This window comes from Notolabrus celidotus, chromosome 18, assembly GCF_009762535.1.
Source record: "Notolabrus celidotus isolate fNotCel1 chromosome 18, fNotCel1.pri, whole genome shotgun sequence".
In the NCBI taxonomy this organism is placed as follows: domain Eukaryota; kingdom Metazoa; phylum Chordata; class Actinopteri; order Labriformes; family Labridae; genus Notolabrus; species Notolabrus celidotus.
Genome location: NC_048289.1, coordinates 19,444,137 through 19,467,820, shown reverse-complemented (window position 1 = coordinate 19,467,820; position 23,684 = coordinate 19,444,137). Strand labels below are relative to the sequence as shown.

At 39.4% G+C, this 23,684-nt stretch overlaps 3 protein-coding genes across 7 annotated transcripts in view; 1 reads left to right on the top strand and 2 right to left on the bottom strand.

The window, feature by feature from the left end:
• Positions 1 to 686: 686 nt before the first annotated feature.
• coasy (CoA synthase) lies at positions 687 to 12,911 on the bottom strand. Its single transcript, XM_034708571.1, has 10 exons — positions 12,683 to 12,911; positions 8,740 to 9,497; positions 8,251 to 8,465; positions 7,700 to 7,831; positions 5,923 to 6,112; positions 4,526 to 4,590; positions 4,341 to 4,425; positions 4,163 to 4,260; positions 2,028 to 2,174; positions 687 to 1,944 (listed from the first exon to the last, which is right to left on the bottom strand). The coding sequence occupies exons 2-10, from the start codon at positions 9,422 to 9,424 to the stop codon at positions 1,894 to 1,896; spliced, it is 1,668 nt and encodes a 555-aa protein (XP_034564462.1). The 5' UTR covers positions 9,425 to 9,497; positions 12,683 to 12,911; the 3' UTR covers positions 687 to 1,893.
• Positions 12,912 to 14,130: 1,219 nt separating this feature from the next.
• zdhhc6 (zinc finger DHHC-type palmitoyltransferase 6) lies at positions 14,131 to 21,330 on the bottom strand. 2 transcript variants are annotated; one of them, XM_034707641.1, is made up of 11 exons: positions 21,106 to 21,330; positions 18,456 to 19,000; positions 18,024 to 18,115; positions 17,544 to 17,703; positions 17,263 to 17,421; positions 16,180 to 16,233; positions 15,730 to 15,897; positions 15,517 to 15,558; positions 15,075 to 15,223; positions 14,888 to 14,934; positions 14,131 to 14,793 (listed from the first exon to the last, which is right to left on the bottom strand). In XM_034707641.1, exons 2-11 carry the CDS (start codon positions 18,720 to 18,722, stop codon positions 14,693 to 14,695), a joined length of 1,239 nt encoding a protein of 412 aa, XP_034563532.1. In that variant the 5' UTR covers positions 18,723 to 19,000; positions 21,106 to 21,330; the 3' UTR covers positions 14,131 to 14,692. The 2 variants fall into 2 exon arrangements, with proteins under 2 accessions (XP_034563532.1, XP_034563533.1); XM_034707642.1 differs by having other exon boundaries at positions 15,075 to 15,220; positions 21,106 to 21,307.
• Positions 21,331 to 21,355: 25 nt separating this feature from the next.
• vti1a (vesicle transport through interaction with t-SNAREs 1A) overlaps positions 21,356 to 23,684 on the top strand; it is a 158,367-nt gene continuing 156,038 nt past the window's right edge. For all 4 annotated transcript variants that reach the window (XR_004634707.1, XM_034707643.1, XM_034707645.1 and 1 more), the window contains exon 1: positions 21,356 to 21,565. Coding sequence is in view for 3 of the 4 variants with exons in the window: in XM_034707643.1 (XP_034563534.1) it covers positions 21,472 to 21,565 (94 nt within the window). In the remaining variant the exon portion in view is untranslated. The remainder of the gene's footprint in view (positions 21,566 to 23,684) is intronic.

Here is a 23,684-nt window from a genome sequence, read left to right as displayed (position 1 = left end):
CAGGCTCTTACTGTACAGACTGCTTAACCACAACATTTAAAATATATAAATAGGCCATATAGCTATGAATATCTTAATAGGCTATATAACTACAAATATAGGCTATCAATTATACTGTATACAAATATCTGTGAAGATTGATAGATTAAGGCTGTTTTCTATATTTATTCTTACAGGCATGCTTCTTTTTTACTGTCACACTTTTTAAAATGGAATGCATTCGTTTACCGTTCCATGCTCGTGGGCTTCTCCTGGGAGTCCCGTGTTTCAGGTCACAATGCTATGAACTATGGGTAATTCCCTTACGCTAAGTCTGCAAAAATGCCCACTTACGGAAAGGGGCATAAAGGGCTCAAAAAGTCTGTGAGAGATCCCTCACACACTTAATGATTTGACAGTGGGACAGCCCTGAGCCCTCACGGATTTAGCGGGAACGCACCTCAAAGTCAGTGAGTGTTTTTGAATTGGTGTCTATGTGGTTTCCGGTGTTTCTGCAGCCAGCCTCAAGCGGATTCTCGATGAATTGCAGTTTATAACACTTCCACATGGGCTTCATAGTTTGAGACTGGAGGTTGCCACTTCATATATACTGAACATAAGTATTGAAGCTTCTCAAACTACACTTGCTTATTTGATTCAAAGAGAGTTACCACCTTTGAATTACTGAGAAAATTGGAAATCACTCATGGTTTATAAAGGTTTTATTTGACGTGATGCCAATGTATTCATATTTGCTGTGGTTTTCGGATGACATGGGCGATGATGAAGCAAAAACAGGTACAATTTATCATTGATAATAAGACCACGTTGCACTTAAGCGACTTAACTGGACAGTCCTTTAATAGTAAAGGTATTGCTAAAGCAGTGAATCAGTTTCAACCATGTGTAAATGGTTATTGGTTTTATGGTGGGATCAGACATCAAATTTGCAAGCCAGTTACATAATCACGACCGAAGTTTAACTTTATCACCTACTTGTGTTATCTTGTGTCAATTTAGAAATCTGGAGCATGTGACTACTGATTGAAGAACCTATGAAATACAAAGAACTTTGTCAAATTTCAATTCAAGAAATTCCAACATTTCTCCATTGATAATCCATTCAAAGATATAAAAACATATCAATTCATTGTTTTTTCTTTATTAGTCAGTGTTCTGTCAATCTCTTTGTGATATAACAAAATAACCTAATCTATGGTACATACTTTTACCAAACCTTGTTTAGTACATTTTAAATCATTAGATATATAAATTGTATATGCTCTCCCTACCCTTCAACTACACATAGATATACACAACATACCATTCTTTGACTTAACAGTGGCAATCATACACTTTCAGTATGGCATTTCCTCTTTCCCTTAATATTAGTTGCTTTTGTAAGCTACATTCATTTTCATTATTCTTAGAAGACATGGAAATGGCGTCCACTAACAAATGACCCAATATCATTGTCATAAAGTCTCATCACAGTCATATCAACAACAGTATCAATTGGAAGGCGTGCTATTCATAAAAAGTATCTTTGGATGACAAACATATTTCTTGGGATAACACTACACCGTATAAATTCAGAGTATGAATTTCAGCTTCCAATTTGTCATAGGGATAATTCATGAAATTCTCTTCTGTCATTCTCCCATCCTTAAGTTTAGCATCTTAAAATAAACTAGAGTTTAAAAACATGTTAAAAGTCAATCAGGCACTGAATCTCAGGGGAAGAAGTGAGAGAGCTTGTTGGTTGTGCCGCCATGGCGCAGAAACCACCCACTTCTTTCTAAGGCAGCGTTTTGCTCATGTTGGATCAGTGTCATGTGTGTCCCTGGACCTGACACACGTTTGCTCTGCATGCGTCAGTCACAGCTGACATGATGTGTTGACACAGACATGTTCCTACTTCCTCTGCTGGATTCTCTTCTGAAGAAGATTCCAAGCTTTTAGTACCTTCAGAATAAAAAGACAATTACAATATTGTCACAGAAGTACAGTCTGTTAACACAAATCAAATGACATGATGAGTGTCTCACCTGTTTCTGAGTGACCTCTGGCTCCCACAGTGTGCTGAGCACTACGTTGGCGTGCTCTAATTGTTTGGCGTTGGGCCACTGGCTCTGAAGCCTGCGCTGGGCGTCTTCTGTGTTAACGCCGTCACGCTCTGTAATCCTCAAGACTGCCTGAGAGGTGGAGGAAAAGAAGGTGAAAAGTTTAATTATTAAAGCAAAGGACTGCATAAATGAGGTAGTCATTTTCATAGACTGAGTTTGTTGTTTTGGCTGTAGCCATCTTGTTTTTGTTTTTTTTTACAGCCAGAAGTAACCATATTACACAATGTAAAACACCCATTATAAGTTTCTTAAGATTCTGAAGTGTAATAATTTCTAAAACACTTTGCCTGCTCTCAATCTAAGTTCACTTTCTCAAAAAATATTCTAAGTGTTGAGTCTTCCTTAGAGAATAAATGTTAACTTCAAATCACTCCAGGAGTCCAGCTGAAGTTCAATTCAAGGAAAATCTTTATTCATCTATGCATCTGAACAAAGTGAGTTGATCCTCTGCTGCAGACCAAACCCAGAACAAAGGCGTTACAGGGATTTATATAGGAAAGAGTAGTGAGAATGTGTGGCACAAAAGGGTCTCAAAGAGATGCCTTATCTTCATTTTACAACATTTTGATTGGACATCATGACCATAATTCTTCCTACGGTGTAAGCAACAAAGAGACAGGCCCATCATCCCACTCACTGGGAGATATAGGTGCCGGATGTTGGTAAGACTGAGTCGAAAACAACCGTGACCGAGTCATGAACCCTAGTAGAAAACAGCTGTGAGGGGATGCCCTTACAAAACTGCTGACAGTGACTATCCGAGGTACCTTTGAAGATGTGAGTAGGCACAATTGCTCTCACAGCCTCAAACTATAGCTGTGCGCAGGTGCATAGGGAGATTTTACATCCCTTTGACTTGCAATGGGCGTGTGGTCTCTCCAGTGCTTACACAAGCCTGCAGATTTAATATGATACTCACACTACTATGTGTGAGAGAAGAGTGAGAGGAGAACAAGAAGAGAGGTATAAATGAGAATAGAGAAAAATACACTACAATCCGTGGACCATTTGTGGAGTTTATCGTGAAAGAGAGAAGTCAGATTGGGAACCAACTATGACAGTATACTGTATATGTACAGCATTACAACTTGGTTGCACCCTGAATGATGTTGTGTCGTGATATTCTTTGATCCCTGCTCTTTTTGCCTCACCTTGGACCCCTCGAAACGTCACAAGGACTTTCTGTGGACTCTACTTCTAGCCATTTATTTATTTGTGGACAATACATCAATGTATGGACTGACACGGTTGCACATCTTATCTCTTTTTCTGGCAGCTTGTTTTGTTCTGTGGTGTTAAATTTTGTTTGTTTGTTTTTGATTTTTGTGCGTGTATGTCTTTTAAATTGTCTTTTATTTATTTATGTATTCATTTATTTAATCTATTTGTCTATCTCTTTATGTATTCTGCACAGCAGCATACGTTTTAGTCTTACTAAATAGATACTTGTTTTCATAAACTCACCTAGGATAAAGGTGACTATTTATTTATTTATAGTCATTGTAGTGTATTAAAGCATAGTTAATTATGATTAGTTCATTTTTCTACTGTTATTTATTCTATTTTTACAGTTTGACTTGACAATGTACTTTATTATAAATGTATAAAAAATGTTATAAATAAAATAGAAAAAAAATAAATAAGAAGTGACCATATTTAGGCACTCATATCTTTGTTTCCCTTTCTAAACACAGGTGCTGTCTTCACTTCTTTAAAGCCAGTGGGTGTAAAATATCAAAAGCCAAACGTTGGCGCCCCCCAGTGGTTACAGCGATGCATTGTAACAACACAACACAGTTACACCTTTAAATTGTTCCCTTCTCTTTCCTTCCTTTACCTCTTCACTGTGCGCTTTCAGGTGCTGTTTTCTGTGGCCAATACTCAAAGTAAAGAACACTATTTCCCCCTTTTCTTCTCTCAGAGACTGATAATGAACCTGGTTTACATAAAAACTCTTCACATTACATAACAGGACATGTTAGGACACTGCTGCATTTCCCTCAATCACTCACGCTTGAGTGACTCTGTTCATCAAATTAAAGACTGTAGGTACAAACCTCCTCCTCGGGGATGACTGTGACCCAGATCTCGTGGACCATGTCTGTCCACCCGGCCTCCAGTAGAACTGCTGCATCCACCACACAAACCTGTTTACCTGCAAAGAGCACAGTGTTAAACCTTCCCTTGTGAAATATCAGGTTACATGTGTGAGATTAATGGATGTTTCTACGATACCTTCCTGTCTTGCTTGGTTGATTCCCTCTTTCACCAGAAGTGCAATCTCGGGCCACACGATGTTTGTGAGGGCTTTTAAACGCTCCTGAATAGAGAAGTGTCTTTGGTGAACTGTCATCTTGCAGTGGTGTAGTGATTTAAAACATAATTTTGCAACATGCTGAAACACTAACTGGTCACATTACCTGGTTTCCAAAAACTTTCCTTCCTAAAGCACGTCTGTTGATGGTTTTATCATCATTCAGAAGATCTGAAAGCAACAATACACCACATCAATACAAGTAGAGAGGCAATTTATTCGACTCTATACCCTATTTGTACCCAATGCTTGTATGGTGAATAGGTGTTTATGGTGCAACTTTAACTCCTAACCCTATATTACATATAGCAGGGTAATGCCTGCAAAATGTATCTTTGAGGCAAAGATAGTGAAACCGCACTGTACAGTTTGTGTGTGAGAAATAAGTGTGGCCAAGTAATGGACCATGTATAGTGAGCGGATTGGAACCCTGACAGGGTGAGCAGAGTCGTCTTGTCTCACACTGAAGTACTTAATGCGCAATAACAACCCGCTCATTCTACATTATCCTGCTGATTACACAGCTCCTAAAAAAACTTTAACTAAAGATGTTTCCACCGCAGGAACTTTACCCCGGAACTAGGGACTTTACCCCTGAACTACGTGCGTTTCAACCGGAGGAACCAGGGTCAAAATTTTGTTCAGGGGTAGATAATCTCCCCCTGAACAGCCCCTGCTTTGGGGGGTAGTACTTTTCAAAGGTCCTGGGACTTTCTGTTGAACGTAACGGTGTTTGTGGAGTTTACACAGTTGTTGAGTTCCTGGGAATGCAGACTAGTTTAGTTTTTTTAATAAGATTTCAAAATATAATTTAATATAATTTTTTTTCTCCATACGTCACTGGCCTCATTTGCACAATCTACCCCGGACTTCAGCCCGCGGTCGAAACGCAGACAACAATGGGGGCACAGGAACCTTTTAGTTCCAGGGAAAGTAGTTCTAGGGGCTAAAAGACCCTGGAACTCTTGGTCGAAATGCACCTTAAGACTTTTCAAAACAAGCTAACTTAGCTGTTATTCACATTAAACTGAATATTTCCTCTGATGGTGCAGTAAAGCAAGGTTGGCATGAATCAGTGCTGCAACTGATTCAGTTTTTCTGCCTCGCCACTGTAAGAGTCTGGACTGGATCTATTGGATTGGATGAATAATGATCACAACAGTGTCAGTGTGTATTGTTTTTCAGAGGAGCAGGTCACACCCCATAACCTTTTAAAAATGTGTTATTCTAACCTCTTACTATTAGCCATCCATAAGTCTGTCACTGCGCCAAGTCCAGAAGACATCCCGTCAACTTTCATTAAGTCATATTAGAGACACCATGCTTCTGACCTTTCAATCATTGAAGCGTGTAAATATTGAAGAACATGAAAGGTCATCATTCTTCATTTCATCTTTGGAGTTCGATTTCATGTGTAAACACAAAGCTCAGCATGGCTGACGGATACCTGCCAAAGCCCAACCAACTCAGTCATAACATGTCTCCAAATGTTTCCTTCCTCACCTGACCCAAATTCTTCCAGCACTCTGTGATAAGCTGCGGTCCCAGGCTGGTACACCTCATGACCTAGCTTGTCGCAGTCTATCTGGACAGCACCCAGCGCCTCCAGCCGCTTGGCGATTGAGCTCTTCCCACTGCCGCTGCCGCCCGTCAGGCCAATCACATATGGAAGGGGAGGAAGATGCGATGTGTCCTAGTGTTGGGGAAGTAGAAAAAAGGATGCAGGATTCTGTTTCAGATTATTTCATTTTTATGAATCAGCAAAATGCTGCAGCCATGAGCGTGGCAGCTAGGGATGCACCGATCCGATCCTGGTATCGGATATCGGCTAGATCGGACTCAAAAAGCTAGATCGGATATCGATGACAAAGGGCCGATATATAGTGTTGATCCATATGGCAGATCTATTTATCTCACTTCTATGCTTTTCTGCGTTTACAACAGCCATCTGCGTCTCCTACTTCATCAGCAACGGCTGGTAGAGCATGATGAAGGATAACTACAGAGGCTCTGCAGTTTAGGTGCATGGTTCTTTTGCTAACAACTCCACCAGAAACTTGCAACATGTGCAGCGGTAATGTTTCCATGGATGGCAGTCGCGCTGAAAAATATAATGGGAGCCCAAAGGAAGAAGTTCACGTCAGCTGTAGCTGTAGGAAGAAGTTCACGTCAGCTGTAAAGAAGCTAGAAACCTTCTATTAATGAATTCAAAGTGTGAAAAAACAGACAGGTTATTGGATTTAATTGTTCCGGATCCTTGGAATTAAGGGATTCCAGCCTCTGGTTTAGCACTTGGAACCCAGGTACAGTTCACCATCAAGTCAGAAAAGCCTGAAGTTGCCAAAACATGATTCTATCCTCACATTAAGGAATAGAGATTGTTAAATCAATACCAGAATCGGATCGGCTAGAATCGGTATTGGCAGATACCAAAGCCCAGGTATCGATATCGGTATTGGGACCTAAAAAGTAGGATCGGTGCATCCCTAGTGGCAGCATCATGCATTGAAGGGTTAAGGTCATGTTAGGATACAATTTTCATAGTAACGCAAACAGCTGCATAAACAAGTCAGACCTGCTTAGATATACTCCCCACTTCACTGCAGGAGAGCTCACTGTACCTCACATAGTATAGTAATGACAGCTCCTATCTACAGGAACATATAGAGCAAACTTAACGCTCTAAAGAGAGGTCTGTTTTCATGCCTCACTCTCAACACCAGACGTTGTACTTTGGCACTTGCTTGAAAGAAAAGCTGTTATTTTTTTACCTGAAAAAGACAGAACCGTGAGAGCAGTTACACATTACAGTTTGACCTTGTTATCAAAAGCTCAGCAGCCTTTTTTGTTCGAACACACTCTTGTACTAAAAGTGACTCGGCGGAATTTAATGTTTTGCTTCAGTGAGTGAAAATAAAAAAGAATGCACTTTCGAACAAATTTAGCAACTGCTTTTTGTGACTGGAGGCAGCACAGAGCCTTTTTATCATTACTTAATTAATTCCATTTAACATGAATTAGCTGGACTGTAACTGAAGGCAATAAAAGGGGACAAGATTTCTTGCTCTTTTTTTAGGCACCCACTTTTTTAAAGAATCAGTTGAATAAAAGTGACATGATTATTATGTTCTTTGTGCACCTTAAGATAAGCAGTGATAAAACACCTTTAAAAAAGCCCCAGATAGGGAAAGAAAGAGCTGCGATAACGCCCAAATCAGTGTCCTTTATCCTGCATTAGAATCCCTTATCTGAATGTAGACCACTTTATAATATGACTTACTTTAGGCGGGGTAAGGAGGGTGCCAAGAAGGCGAGAGCGTAGACTGGAGGAGCTGATCTTCTCCTCTTCCATGTCTGTGTGGTGGGCGTCTTTAAGCAGCTGGATCTCATGGAGGACGAGAGCAGGAAGGCCCTGATTTCGGACGCAGAGGACATAAAATATTATACATCGGCTCAAGTGTGGTTGCAGGAGAAAACAACTTCCTCTACTTCCCCAGGGTTAAATCATGCAGTAGAAATAAGCTTCAGCTTTGTTACTATCATGACAGATTGAGATTGATATTATATGAGATAAAACTTTGTTGATACAAGGGAAACTTAAAATGATGATTTGCAGAAGCGACAGTGAAAATGTTAAGGAAAAAACTGCATTGGATCTCTTATGATCCATGATTTTGAAACAGTTTCAATCATCCAATAGTTTTAATATAAATTCCCTCAATACATAAAAAGTGTCTGTAATGGATCCAGCTGTGAGAAACACTGTCCTGTGTCAAATGCCACAAGTATTAAGAAGAGGACTGTGTAACATGTCTTGTCACCATAACTTACATTCTCAATGCGTTTCTTGTTCACAGCCTCCCCTCCCTTCCTGGTCTCCTCGCTGACCACAATGCATTGCAGCAAGGGGTCAACAACGGACACTCCATAGGGGTCATCAAGGGGTACAATCTCCACCTGCAGGGAGGGTCTGATATCCTGGAGGAACTCATTTAGTCTCTCTACCCGCTGGGTGTAGGGCTGGACCAGCTCTTTTAGCACTTTCCCTAGATGGGTGGCGGAGTTAGAAAATGTGTGACAATTAGCCTCAGATAGCTTACATGATATATATGCAAACACATGCAAATACCATCAAATATATATAAAGTGAGTACTTTGATATGAATCTGAAATATGATGGTAATTAAAATTATAGAAACCATGTTAGAGAGAAAATTCTTTAATGTGTATTTTAGTTTTAAACTTTGACACATGTTCCATCTGTTAACATGGAGGAGGCGGTGCTTGCTGCAAATGTCTTGATACTGATTATGAACTCACTTTTCAGCATTGCTTGGTCACACACCCCAATAAGGAACCGTCTGTTAGCGAGCAGGCATGAGATGTTCAGTAGCGTCTTATGGGCCCCATGGAGGCGGTCGAACGTCCCCCCTACCACCACATCACTGTAAGTCTCCATGGGTTCTGCTTTCTCTTCAGGCTCCTTCCCCCCTTCCTCTTCCTCCTGCAGCCTCATTGGCTGTGGGTAAAGCAGCACCGAGCGCAGACTAGGGCTGCAGACGTAACAGTGGCCTGTGTACTTCTGCAAACACTGCGTCACCTGATGGGACTGACCCGGGTCCTGCAGGGGAAAGTCTGTTAGCACCACCTCCGGCGAGTGTGAGAGAGACTGCGGCGTGGGGAAAGGACAGTTTGGCCCTGCAGTCCCACTGCAGGAAGCTGATTGATTGCGGACATTTGTCAGCAAAACTCGAACATCCAGGTGGCCACAGACATCCGCTGCATTGCTGTAAAGGCGGGAAATAAGCGTAGACAAGTCCACTACAGGGGGAATGAAAACTGGACGAGGCTGAGTCCCACTACTTAGGTTCAACCCAGGGTGGAGGTGGACGTAGAGCGTGCGCTCAACACGCTCTGCAGCCGAGCTGAGGACCGGAGCGATGCGCAAGGGAAGGACGTGGAGAGGAGATGTCAGCACAAGGATGCCCGTGCTGAACATGGACATGTTACTGGCTGATATCACGGGGAATCAGAGTTGTCACAGTAGCTGAGGAGTCTCTGTAAGTGGGTGGGTAAAACTGGAGGAGGAAGAAGAAAACCAGTCAAAATCAGCAGCCGGATTTATTTCTTAATAACATTTGAGCCAAATCAGAATGCTGGGGGTGGTTATGTCTTTGCAGTTTTGCAACACTAATTCCTTTTCAAATGCATTACATGCAAAATATGTTTCAAACTATATGCAGATCATTATGAAGCGACCAGCCTGGAACATGATACAGCAAAGACGACAGACAGACAACTATATGAAGTCAAATTCTGGAAGGCTATAGAAATTTATAAATGTAAATATACAGTTTTAAAAGATGACTTGGTCATCGTAGCGGTAATTATTTTGGATGGGCAAACTGAAAAGAGCTATCTATACAGGTACTTTAGTGTATTTAGTTGAAGCTAATTATCAAAGCACTCTAAAGAAGGGCCTTTCATATGAACAAGTCCATTTAGAAGATTAAAAAAAGTGAACAGATTAAACAAAGATAGTCACCAGTACCACACATGGCATCGTAACTTAACTGCACATAACACACTGACATGGTTTGGTCCTACCCCTCTAAACAATGTTTGTTACTGTTGCCCTGGTTTTCTCAAGTGACAGTTGTGAGCCCTAGGCCTGTAACATGCAAGCTGCTCATTGTTTGTAACTGTTTAGCTCCCCTCTCTAAATAAGGAGCCAGTGGACATCTCAATTACGGATTATATTATTAACAGAACATCCAGTATCTCTATGGGCTCTCTGTTTAGCCTTGAATACGTTGATTTTACTCGCTTTGACAAAGGTACTCTCATTTACCCTCACAAGAACTAAAAAAATTTTGCCCACATCATCCTCATTTTAGCTCATCTACACTGGCTGCCTGTTGATTTTAAGATTATTTTATTGACTTTTAAAGCAAGACTTGCCCCTCTTTATATCTCTTAGCTTTTATCCCCCTACGAACCTGGTCGCAGTCTGATATCCTCTGGCAGTGCTCTGCTAGCTGTTCCAAGGACCCGACTGAAAACCAAAGGCGACAGGGGCCTCATGTACAAAGACTTGCGTGGATTTCCTACTGAAACATGGCGTACGCTCAAATCAAGAAAACATACGCACAAAAATATCAAGATGTATGAACCTGTGCGCAAGGATCAACAGCTGTAGAAACTTGCATACACCAGCCATGAAGTTGGCATGAGGTATCGCACATTCCCACGGTCATTTCACTCTTGACACATCTGAGCTTTGCTGTGAAAAAGAGCATACGCCATGTTTTTGTGCGTACGCACCCTGTGTACATGAGGCCCCAGGTGTTTTTCAGTCAGGGCTCCTACACTCTGGAACAGCCTGTCAGAGGAGATCAGACTTGCAGAGTCAGTCTTGTGTTTTATGTCATTACTCAAGACACATTTTTTACAGGCAAGCTTTTATTGTGTGTTCTTATTCAATCTTAGCGCTTATTTTAAGGGTTTGTTTTATTAGTTTGTAAGGGTTTTTTTTGTCAAATATTTGTATTGAATTTTTCCATTTATGGAGGTGGGCACAGAAAAAGAAGGAGGACATTTTAGATGCACAACAATAAACAACTACCCAACTTAAACAACTCATTCAATCACACTCATTCACACCACAAGAGACAAAATGGACAAGACAATACAATCAATTGTCAAAAAGTATTAAGGAATGGGGAAACAATAGAGAAGAGCGGGAAAGAAAAAGGAAGAGGAGAGAAAAAAATAAAAAAAATAAAAAAATAAACAACTCAGTGGTTAAATGGTTTTCTGCTTCAATATGTAAGGTATCTATATGAAGTAAAAAAGGTTTCTGATTTTTTGTGGGGTTTTTAAGCTTTTATTCAGATAGATAGATAGATAGATAGATAGATAGATAGATAGAAACTTTATTAATCCTTTCCCTCAGGAAATTCAGATTCCAGCAGCCAGGTAATAAATAGATATGTAATTAACTATAAATAATGAGTAGTGCAAGCTTGTTTGAATTGTGTTGTAGTCAGTTCAGTTAAGGCCTATTCCCCCCCCCCCCCCCCCCCCCCCCCCCCATCCTCTGTCCTCCTCCCTCCCTTGATTTCATTTTTATTTTTTATCACTTTGCACTTCTTCTTGTTTTTATTGCCCACTGTAAATCACTTTGTTACTTGTATTGAAAAGTGCTATATAAATAAAGTATTATCACCTCTATGGGCTCTCTGTTTAGCCTTGAAAACTTCATTTTATATGCTTTGACAAAGGTACCCTTATGTAAAGCTGTTGTGAGGAACTTTTGATTTATTTCAATTTTGGCGTCCCATTGTGGACAAAGTGCTACCTCTTATCTCTTGTTCTGTACATGCAAAAGTAGTGTTTTCAACAAAAACCTCACCCTGCTGTCTTTTAACAGCCAGATTGATCACTTAATGTGATTATTTTCCATGAAAACAGCTGAAAAAGGGTGTTTATAAAGCCAAATGTCAATCATGTGGTCTGACACCTACCCCCTCTGAGTGGTTTAAGGCATTAAAAATGACAACAGAGAAGGTATCAGTGTTGTTGTTTATGGTTTTGTTTGCTTTTGAGGGTCATAAAGAGGCATCAGTGTTGGTTTCAGTCTGTTTCTCAGCTGCTGAAAAACTCCTCATAGTGCCTTTAAAATCACTCCTCCTGTTGATGTTTTAACTTATGTGTCACATTGTAACAAGTCCTCACTGTGGCATGTCAATTTGCTGATACTGCGACTGTGTCAGTGTGTGTTGTTCATTATAAAACACAATGGGCCTTATGGTTATAACACAGTAAATTAAAATCTTAGAGAGATTATTCATGTTTTGTTTTTATGTAAAGCTAGCTAGCCACTTTAGAGTTCAACTACATGACAGTCGAGATATGAAGCAATGTGGTGTTCCTGCATAACCAGTTGACAGATGAAGTCTGGACATGTAAATACGTCTATGGCTGAACCTGTGATGAACTTCTCAACAGTCAAAGTCGTAGCTTGCTAGCTTTAGTACTACCAACACATTGCCTGTCCAAAAATGCTTTTCTAAAAAATAAATACTCCTGATTCTTCTAGAAACATATAACGAAATGTTTAACTGGTACGTTACTCATACCCCTATAATAAAGGAGCATTCTGTATTTTCTTAAACACAACATTGTGTTTGGGGATTTAAAATGACAGAGCAATTGTTGACAATCAGGCAGAGAGGCAACATGCAATCGAGCTTGAGTTTACCTGTGTGTGAGCAAATCCAAAGCGACGTGAAGAACGGATGAAACGTGCAGAATACACGCAGACCTGTCTACATATCCACCGAATAGATGGTTCACCTGTTAGTCTTCAATGTTGTAGCGTCTTATCTCGTTCACTCCTGTCTAAATAGCAAAGCACCTACTGGTGTTGGATGTCACCATACACAAATATGAACTGGGTTGGATAGTCACGTGACATTTTACATGCGCCTGTTTGGTTCAGAGGAGAGCGGTGGATTCTGGGATATGTAGTCCTTGAGGGGATAAGGAACCTGTTTGTTTTCCTGTACCTGGTGTTGGCTGTACCTTCTGTTGAAGCAGGCATGTCCAAAGTAAGGCCCGGGGACCAATTGTGGCCGAAGGTCCATTTATTTATGGCCCCAAGCTTCCATCTACAATTGATCACCTTCTGAATCATCTGTACATTTGCAGTTTCTTTCAAGCGCACATATAAAACAAAAGTCAATCCATAACCGTCTCAAAAAGCTTCATATGGACTATCTGTCTAAAACCAAAGCTCTGGGAATTCTGCAAGACGGCATTAAAGAAGAAACACAAGAACTCTTAAAGCTGAAAGGTTTTCAAATGAATGTTTTTATCATGATGTGAAAATGTTCTTGATGAACACTAAAAGCTCAGAAGACACAAAAGAGGACACAAGACAAGGTCAAAATAATGAAATTGTTCAGAACTCAGGAAAATAATTACTTTGTTCTTAAAATGTTGTCTGCTGGTCGGAAAAGTCTTAAAAACAACATGACAAAGAAGTGATGAAATCCAGATCGTGATCCTGCCATAGGAAAATAATGATACAATATTTTTCCCACATTGCCCGACCCTAATGAAAAAAAAATTCCTCCAGAAGAAGATACAGTTAGCCAATGTTTAAGTGGCTTGTGGAGAACTGAGGACTACCTAGTTACTGTTCTATTAAGAGAAAAAATAATTGTTATTAAATAGATATTTCATTTATAACTTTTAGGATTCATAAGTCTCAGTAGCAGCCACTGGCCCTGAGGTATTCTGACAACATCAAATGTCGCCCTCTTTGAAAAAAGTTTGGACACCCGTGTGTTAAAGTGTAGGAGTGGTTGCGACATTTAAAACTGTCAAGATATTTCTCAACAAATGTTTGTTTTCACTTTAAAGCTGACGTGTAATAAATGAACAAAGCAGATGGTCTACAATTATATTATTAATAAACATGTAGATATACAATGTAACAATTCTCCAAGCAGAATTCACATATTTTTTTTTTATCTATGTAGGCTATTTATTTAACTATTTATCCACCAAGCAGTCAGGATGCTGAACTCTCTCCCTGTTTTGCCCCCTCTTCCCATAGTGCCCCCTCCACAGACTTAACCCGGTTACTGTGTATTATGTATGTATAATGTATTCAAAAGAAAGAGAATATAAGCAGACACAGAAAACTTTGTAGCAGAACATTTTTAATTTTCAACTTATATTTTGAGGCCAACAATTTGTTTTTACAAAAATAATAAAAAAAAGGAATTGGGTGTTATTTCAGTACTGTAGAAAGAATTGCATGACGGGGCCCTGGGGTTAGCTGGGCAGAGGCATTGCATAATTAGCAAAAAAAGGACATCAAGACAAGTAAAAAGAACAGTTCAAGTAAAAAGTCATGTAACCACAACAAAGTCACGTTAAAGCCTGGTGGCAATTCTTGGAAAGTAAGACTTTTAATCAATTCTACTTTTGGTCAGAGGAGTAAAACTGAATCTAACATAATTCTGCAGTCCTCTTCAAAAGAATATTTGACAGCAAGATGCCGGTAAGACTTTTAAAACAATCTTGATTTAAAGGTTGGTGTTGAAATGTGTGAGGGTTTTGAGTCAGAGTGTGGTGTTCTGGGATGGGGAGCCTGCAGCATCAGGCGTGACATCTTCAGTGGATGAATGTTTACGAACACAGACAGACACATTTTTGTTCAGTTTAACTCCCCTGCTCTGCATGAAGCCTGTTCAATATATTAATTCACTTTCTTATCGCTGGTGCTTTCACTGGCAGCTGTGTCATAATGGCACTTCTCCACGCATCTCCTGGGAAACCATCCTCTTACACGCTCCCCCACTGAAAGTAGAAAGAAAAGATGGTATGAAACTTTTTGTTTTTAAAACAGGGAATTTAAGTTATTGCAAACCTGAGCAAAAGCAGCTCATCACACCTTTCATCTGGTCATCGTTCAAAGCTTTATCTCCATACATCCACCATCTAAAGAGGAAAAAAGTAATGAAAAAAAAAGAAGTTTTGGCTTATTACACTTGGATTCCAAGTAAATCCTTAATGGAATGCAGACTTGCAGACAAACAAACCCGATCATTGTGTTCTCTGTTCAGCCTGAGTTAACTCACTTTGTTCCACGGGTTGCTAAGATGGTGTCCCCCTTTTTGAGGGGAATTCGGGGTTCCTCGGTGCATGGAGTTCTGAAAAAGGTTTGGAGACCTTTGCTCAGAGGGCAGCAAGCTCCATTATAGTCCTCCACTGCTCGGTATAGGACCTGCTGGCATCAAAATAAAATCTGATTATTCTACTGATTGGACAATAATCTAAATCTAAACACAAACATGTAAATGCTCAACTGGTTTTCAGCTTTAATCTTGAAAACAAACTAAAGCTTTGACAATTTTTGACTAGTAATGTTGTGTGACACTGTACGAATGCTGCAATGACAGGCTGATTGACACTTTTGATTTAATGTCAACTACTTTCCGTCCACTAACTGGCACAGTTAATTATTTTTGGTGAGCATTAAATTACGCAATATGGATGTCACAATATGGATTTGGTACTTACACTTCTCACTCTTTTATCAGCTTTCTGTTTCAGCTGCTCTATCTGTTTGAAGGAAAAAGAGAATCAAGTCACTGGTGACAACTTCATTCTTAACTTGTGAAACCAATGATCTTTAAATGTAAACGAAGACATCATATGGAAAAAAAAGGCATTTCTAAGTGACAAAGGAAGAATGACTAACTGAAAACAGCACTTCACGTAAACAGGACCTACAGTTAAGGTGTGCTGGTGACACTTGGAATGGACTGGCCACTCGATGCCATCACCCCTGGGCGTCCCTGACCAAGTAAAAACTTGCTTGAAGTTCAGCCAGCGTTTGCCGAGGTCGTACGGAAAGACGAACTCCTCCCCTGTTTGGTAGTGCTGTATTCTGTCTTTGGCCTTGTGGAGAATACACAGAGAAACATCAGTGAGTGAGGGTGTCAAGTTTCTGCTGTCATTGTGCTCTGTTGTACATGCAAAAGTGGACACGGGCCCTTAAAGTGGCATTTTAAATCCAAGACTTTTACAATGAAGTATGCATCTTGAACAAAGCTGTGAAAATACAAAAAAACGTGACATGCAATTTAACATTTAAAGTAAAAAAAATAAAAATGCAATGATTAATGTTACATTTTTTTAAAAGTCATGAATGTCATCAAACAAATCAGGAAGTGTCAATACCTTTTCCTCGATCCAGGACTCGATCGAGGTTTTATTTCGAAGGATGACTTTCAACTGAAAGCACAGAATATTTTTACATTAGAGCCAACTTATAATTTCATAAGATGGGACTTTATTATTGGATCACTGACCCTACAATGCAATAATTGTGGGTCATTGGGGCAGCTGACATTTTAACCCTCCTGTTATGTTGCGGGTCAAATTGACCCTTATAAAAGTCTATTTTAGGCAATATATACCTTTCAAACCAGCTAAATGCTGAACAACACTTCATTAAAAAAAAAACCCAAAATTTAAAATAAAACAAAAAAAAATAAATGTCATGTGAAACTATTATATTTATATTTAGGTCTTTCCAATGTACATTAAAAAAGTTTTAACCTTAATTTTAATGAAAAACAAGTGAGTTATCCTTATTGAACCATGATCTGTGAGAATTAAAGAACACCACTGGACTTAAACTTGATTTAAATAGTTAGTAATGGAGTTAAAAAGTAGATCTTAAAAAAAATGTGTATTGGGATTTTTTGGGGTTCTGACACTTTTGGATAATTGAATATGTCCCGGTTCATATTGACCCAGGAACATTATTGCTGTTCCAGAGAAACGAACATGACAGGAGGGTTAAAAGTGTGTGCATTTCTCACATGTATAAATACATGATTACTATGTTCCACATCCTATAATTTTCATTCATTTGGCTTTATATATTAACATAATTTATCGTTTCGAACAATGTTTGCAAGAAAATATGTGAATGATGAAAAGCCTTTACTTTGCAAAACCATTTGTTACACCTTAGTAAAATATTTTCTCATGAAAATAGAATATAAAAAATATCAAATTGTCTGGTTTTCGTTTGCAAAAAGTAGAATAGTTTCTGGTCTTGTATTTGCAAATATATATGCCATTTATTCCAAACACAAGGTAACACATTTATACACGTTGGGGAATAAACTTTAAAATATTTAATTCTCAGCTCCCAGGTAGTCCGAATTTGCCAGGTAAGTGCCAAATATCACATTCCCTTGAAATCAGCTTGTGTATACATAACATCCCAATGAAAACCTTGAAAGAACGTACCTGTATGACGAAAAGCATGCCAACAGCAATAGTGGTGCCCAGTGCCAGGCCTAAGGCAAAGAGTGTGGCAGCAAAAGCAGGCACACTAAAGGGCATGAGGGGCTGGAACTGACGCACAGCACTCATATCAATCTTTACAGTGCTCCAGCCAAATGATATCTGCATTGAGAAGAGAGGAAAACATGGTTTAAGTGTGTGTTGCCATTAGAATCGGACGACCTGCCTGGAGTAAAGCTATGGTGATAACAGGCTGAATGTGACGTGGTGAAGAGACGACTGACCCGCTCATACAGCTGTGTGTACATGGTCATTATAAAAATGATGGCAGCGTGTGAGCAGCCCAGCGGAGCCAGCAGCAAGAAACTAGTGAAGTAGGCGTGGTTCAAGTGGCCGCAGCAGTTGTTGATCCAAGGGCAGTGGTGGTCCATTTTCATCACACACCTGTAGAGAGGGGAGGCAGAGGAGGAGAGGAGTTCTGGGGGAACTGACTGGTTGTTAGGGAGGACACAGAGTGACATGTTCATCAGCAAGTCACACTGTATCCTACTATGAAATAACATCACAGGGATATGATGTTAGTCTATTTAACGCCACATAAATAGATAATGTGATGCCGTAGTGTCTCTGTGCAGCCAATTCGAGATGCTGTCGTGGAGATAGATTACTGGTCTTCAAGCTTCAGTGGTTCTGTCTCAGTGAGCTTTTGTTCTCTTTAGGTCAAAGTTTGATTATGTATGTAGTGTATTATGAAGTGGAGTTACCTGTTACACTTGCGACAATGGTGGGACCTGGGGGCCTTGTGTCCTTGGCACACTCTGCAGTATTGTAGGTACTGGGCTTCCTGTTCATTATCCTGTTTCAGGACACATGAGGAGAAATTTATGAAGCAGCCTGCTAAAATACATTTGTTCCACTTAATAAGGAATTTTTCAAACTTCTTCTTTACACACATAACAATAGCCATGGCTAGCCACATACGGCACAAGTTTTTAAGCTTATAAAAGGAGGAACTAGCATTAACCAGCCGATATGGGGCTATTGCAGATACACGTGTTAATATAGTGCATATTCTAAAGTATGTGCTGATATGAATGTATGTCACTTTAATAGCCCGTTTTTAACAATCTGTGAATTTGATAACTAGAAATCAGTGTGGGTATCAGTTCAGTCTCTATCTGATTCAGGGTCCTTACTGGTTTCCAGCCGAGAGGAATGTATCCAGGTCCAACAAACATAGCATTGAAGTAGTTGTAGAGGATGAGAACAGTCCAGTTGAGGAGCATGATGAAGTTAATGCTGCCCCCTGTAGTGTCTAGCGGCCAGTACCAGATAATCGAGTCCAGAACCGCCATGGTGGAGCATATCGCAATGACAGACAGCGCTATGATTGGTCCCCAGTGGCACAATCTCCGAACCTCATGGAGGTTCTCAAATGTCACAAAGGTTGACAGAAAGTTCATCTTTTCGTTGCAGCAAGGTTAGAAGTTGTATTTTGGCTGTTGGGTTCCTGAAATGTAATGACAAAATTCAATATGTTACTTTCTTCCTCTGCTATCTTGCAAACTCAGCGGAACAGACGATGCACATATTTTTCCTCTTCTTCTGAGAACCCAGCAACTGGCTTCGTCTTTGGTCACTGGGGCTCTCTGTGTCCCATTGTTTCTTGCTCCGGCATAGAGCAGCATCCTCTCCTGCTAGTCAGAGTGCACTATCCTTGTGACAGACTCAGATTCCCCATCTATTAGAAAGAGAAAGAAGAAGAAGAAGACTTTTAAACATCACTGCTCATTTTCATTCACTTTAGGTACGAAAGGAGCCATCAGTCCCTTTACAATCTGTGGTCACTTTCAACCTCCACCCTTCAGAAAGTACATCTGTATTTTAGCATTTGCATTGCATTTCATTGTCTGGCCGATCACAGGGACTGGCCTATTGTTATATTTTCTAGATTGCCAGAAATGTATCCAGTTATCTTGATAAAACAAGTTTTTTTAATCCAAAGATAATGAGACATATTAGTCTGGTATAATGAGAAAACTGGTATTGCTACCTCGAGATAGTGAGAATACAAACTGAGTAAATAAAATGTGTGGATGTTAGTCATCTTCAGGCTTCCACACAATCTTTGATGCACGCTCTCATTTTGTCAAATACATGTACAAACCACATCCAGAGATCTTGGTTTTCATACTGAATACACGTAACACCATCATTACTAATACAGTTTATGTTGCTCTAGTATTAAACTGCCATTTCTCCAATATGTTGCATAACCTTATGTTCATTAATAGTGAGGAGTTAGGATCAGAATGCAGGAATTGTGTCCTACATTTCCCCTCTTTTTTACTTTTTACTTTGTGTCATTCATTTCTCAAGCATTAGGGCCATGTTGTCAGTGGTGGACAAAGTACACAGCTTCATTACTTAAGTCAAAGTATAGATATTCCATGTCAAATATTACTCCAATACAAGTGAAAGTTGTTCAGTCAGATTATTACTTGAGGTAAAGTACTGAAGTACTTCCTTTTAAAAATAGTTAAGTATTCAAAGTACTTCTTAAAAAATCTCAAAACGTTGTATTTTCACAAAGCATGAGTGCAGTCAAGAATACATAGGAATACATTCTGTTACATTCTGTTTATCTAGAAACCATTACTTGAAATCTCTAAAAACTACACCATGGAATAAAAACAGACACAAAGTTACTCCAAGCACAGACCACTTAGTTTGAAATGTTCATCTGGAATGAAACAAATATTACGTAGCTCAACACGCTTTCTCAGGTTAGACAGTGAATGTTTGGATGTTTGGGCAGAGTGGGAAACAGGGAGAACATTTCAAACGATACGTATCACTCTTCATTTCAAAAACCTCTAACACAGGCTGAAGCTATGACCATGGGTGCTCAGGTGGAGAATTATAGCCATCATTACCACCTCTAAATGAACTGCCTGATCTGAGTGAAATCTGCTCTGTGTTCAACGTTCAACCGTGGAGACGCACGATATACAGGAACGACTAAACCACTGAAACAAACAGAACTACACAAACACATTTTACTGTCTTAGGGATCAGATTTCAGAAAAGAGAAGGAAATTCATGAGCTGATTTCAAAGCTAAAGTAGTGAGTAACTAGAGCATTGGTAGAAATGTAGTGGAGTCAAAAGTACAAGAATTGTCTTCTGAATGTAGTGGAGTAAAAGTAATAAGTTCCCCCAAAAAACCAATACTCAAGTAAAGTACAGATACTCAAAAAATGTACTGTACTCAAGTAAATGTACTCTGTTACTGTCCACCGCTGCATGTTGTCAAACAGGAACTTGAAGAAACTTCAACAAGTAGCTAAAAAAACGAATGTCTTTCAAGCAGAGTACTAAATATGTAAAACAAAACATACTGTTACTATCAAGGAGCAGACAGTGCTGCGTTTAAGGACAGAAAGTAAAGCTATAGCTCCCATTCAACAGCGACTAAACTAATTAGCTTCTGTTACCAAGCTAGCTAATTTGTGTCAATGAGATGAAAGCGTTGCAAACAAACACAAATGTAACAGTAAACATCATCAAACACGAGCGAACAGAGTATTAAAAATGATTCTACATTAGGTAATTTCCTTGTTATTTGGCTGAAGACAAGGGCTGACGTTAACTTAAAGCAGTTAGCTAGTTAGCTAGCTTGTTAGCTGACTTGACAAGACTAACGTCTCGTGGAAGATTAACGATACAGCTCGAAAGGATAATGAGGATAATACTGAACATCAAGGATAAAACATTCACTTTGAGCCACACGTAAAGGCATCGTATTTATGAATGAAGAATAAAACTGTCACTTTAAATAACAAACCTGGCCACTTCCTTGGTTTTTTTCTTTAATTTCTTCTGTGTAAAGGGAGGAACCTTCCTCATGGTGTCTCAGAAACTATTACCCGCGACCCCTTCTTTCCACTTTTTATCACGGATAATTTATTCCTTTATCATGGCAGAACTGTAGTAATTACAAAGTTATTATTTTGAACAAAAAATGAGCATGACTGATATTTCTTATCTACTAGCTTAACAATTTTATGTGCAAACAAATTTAAAAGTCCAGTTCCTCGCCGAACACATTTCACTGCGACACAAGGAAGAGACTTCATTCGAGCCTTGTTATTATTATTCTCAGCTAACTGTCAAGTAGAAATCCACCTGTGTTTAAAACTTAAACATCAAGATGTCTTCAGACTTTGAGGCCTACGAACAGGACTTTGGAACACTTACAGCAGAAATAACGAACAAAGTTGGCAAAATTCCCAAACTCAGTGGAGGTAAGATCATCAAATGTAGTAGCTGGATTCGCTTAGCTATAGCTAGCTATCAGTCAACTGGCATTAATCATATATGTCTATGGGATTCACTGCGAAGAAGATAAGTAACAGTTGCTTACAGTTCTTGTTGTGTTATTTCAACAGTTTGCTTTAATTCCTCTGTTAAGTTATCGGACCAATCGTGACACTGCTTGAGTGCGTCTTATGTAAAAGGATGTATTACGTGTTAGTGGCTGTCTCACTGCTGAGTTGGGCTTGGATGTATTTAGCTGGTGTTAAAATGTATAACACTGAGCTGAAGATCCAACAGCACATTTTTGTACTTGATAAAACTATCTGTGCTTCTTTATACGATGTCTGCTTTACAGCGGTGGACAGTAACACAGTAAATTTACTTGAGTACAGTACATTTTTTGAGTATCTGTATTTTACTTGAGTATTCTTTTTTTGGGGATACTTATTACTTGTACTCCACTACATTCAGAAGACAATTATTGTACTTTTTACTCCACTACATTTCTATCAGTGCTCTAGTTACTCACTACTTTAGCTTTGAAGTCAGCTCATGAATGTCCTTCTCTTTTCTGAAATCTGATCCCTAAGACAGTAAAATGTGTTTGTGTAGTTCTGTTTGTCTCAGTGGTTTAGTCATACCTGCATATCGGTGTCTCCACGGTTGAACGTGGAGCAAACACAGAGCAGATTTCACTCAGATCAGGCAGTTCATTTAGAGGTGGTAGTGATGGCTATAATTCTCCCCAAGGTCATATCTTCAGCCCATGTTAGAGGTTTCTGAAATGAAGAATGATACGTATCGTAAATGTTCTCCTTGTTTCCCATTCTGCCCAAACATCCAAAAATTCACTGTAAAACTAAGTTGTCAGTGCTTGAAATAACTTAGTGTCTGTTTTTATTCCATGGTATAGTTTTTAGAGATTTCAAGTAATGGTTTCTAAATAAACATAATTTAACAGAATGTACTCCTATGTATTCTTGACTGCACTTATGTATTGGAAGACTCGTAATCTCAATATCTTCGAAACTACCGTGTTAGAAAAAAACTCACCCTCCGTTCAGTTTGTGCCGATCGAGAGATGAGATATCCAGACTACAATGGTCTTTTGAACCAGGCTGTAAACATGTTTATTTCTGCTGTACAGATCATCTTTTTTTAATTGTTGTGTATGTGGTTTCTGGTACTTCTGGAGCCAGCCTCAAGCAGATCCTCAATGAACTGCAGTTTTTAGCACTTCCACATTGGACTCATATTTTTAGACCGGAGGTTGCAGCTTGGTTTTGACACATGGTTACCTATCGAGACAAAATACTTTATATCTTGAGGATATGATTTGTATCATAATGGATGATCCTAGAGAGTCCTACCAAGTTCTCTAATCTGTGTAACAAAATGTTGTGATCTACTGTGTCAAAAGTGACACTTATATCAATAGTACCACCTTTTCAGAACATCTTGTACATTATTAACATAACTTGGAAACTGACAGTCAAGAATTGCCATCACATTGCAAAGCTTTTGTGTTTCATGCAGCAAAAAATAACTTGCTTGCCCCCAAATGTATGGAGACATTTCTGGATCAGGCATTTTGCGTTGTGGCTGTGAACTGGTCCAAACGCATGAAGGAGTCTGTCTGTGTTTTATTTTAGAAGTGTACATTATATGCCAAATAGTAGATGGACAAAGTTACATCCCCCATAACTTAAACTCTATTTGTGCATTTGGTGAATATACAAATATGGCCCCACCCTGAATCAGCTTCGTTGTCGGGGGCACTGGCCCCTGGTAGAGTTTCCCAAGACATATTGGTTCCTGGGAAGGGTCTCAACCTAGTGGGATTTAGAAACGACTGAAAAGCTGACGTGTTTCAGCAGAGTCACTTCTCCTGGATTAAGGAAAGGTCAACTGAAGTACCTTACCTTGTGTTGTTCAAACAACAGGAGAAACAAGCTCAATCAAACACAGGGAATAAAGTGGGAAGCTATAAGTCAAATAAAGACAGTGGCTGTAAAACCTGTAAGTTTTAATGGATGCTAACTCTGAACCAATCAGCTGTAGTCTTACAAAAGTTACAGCCTCTGGGTGTGATGGCCAACTTTATAG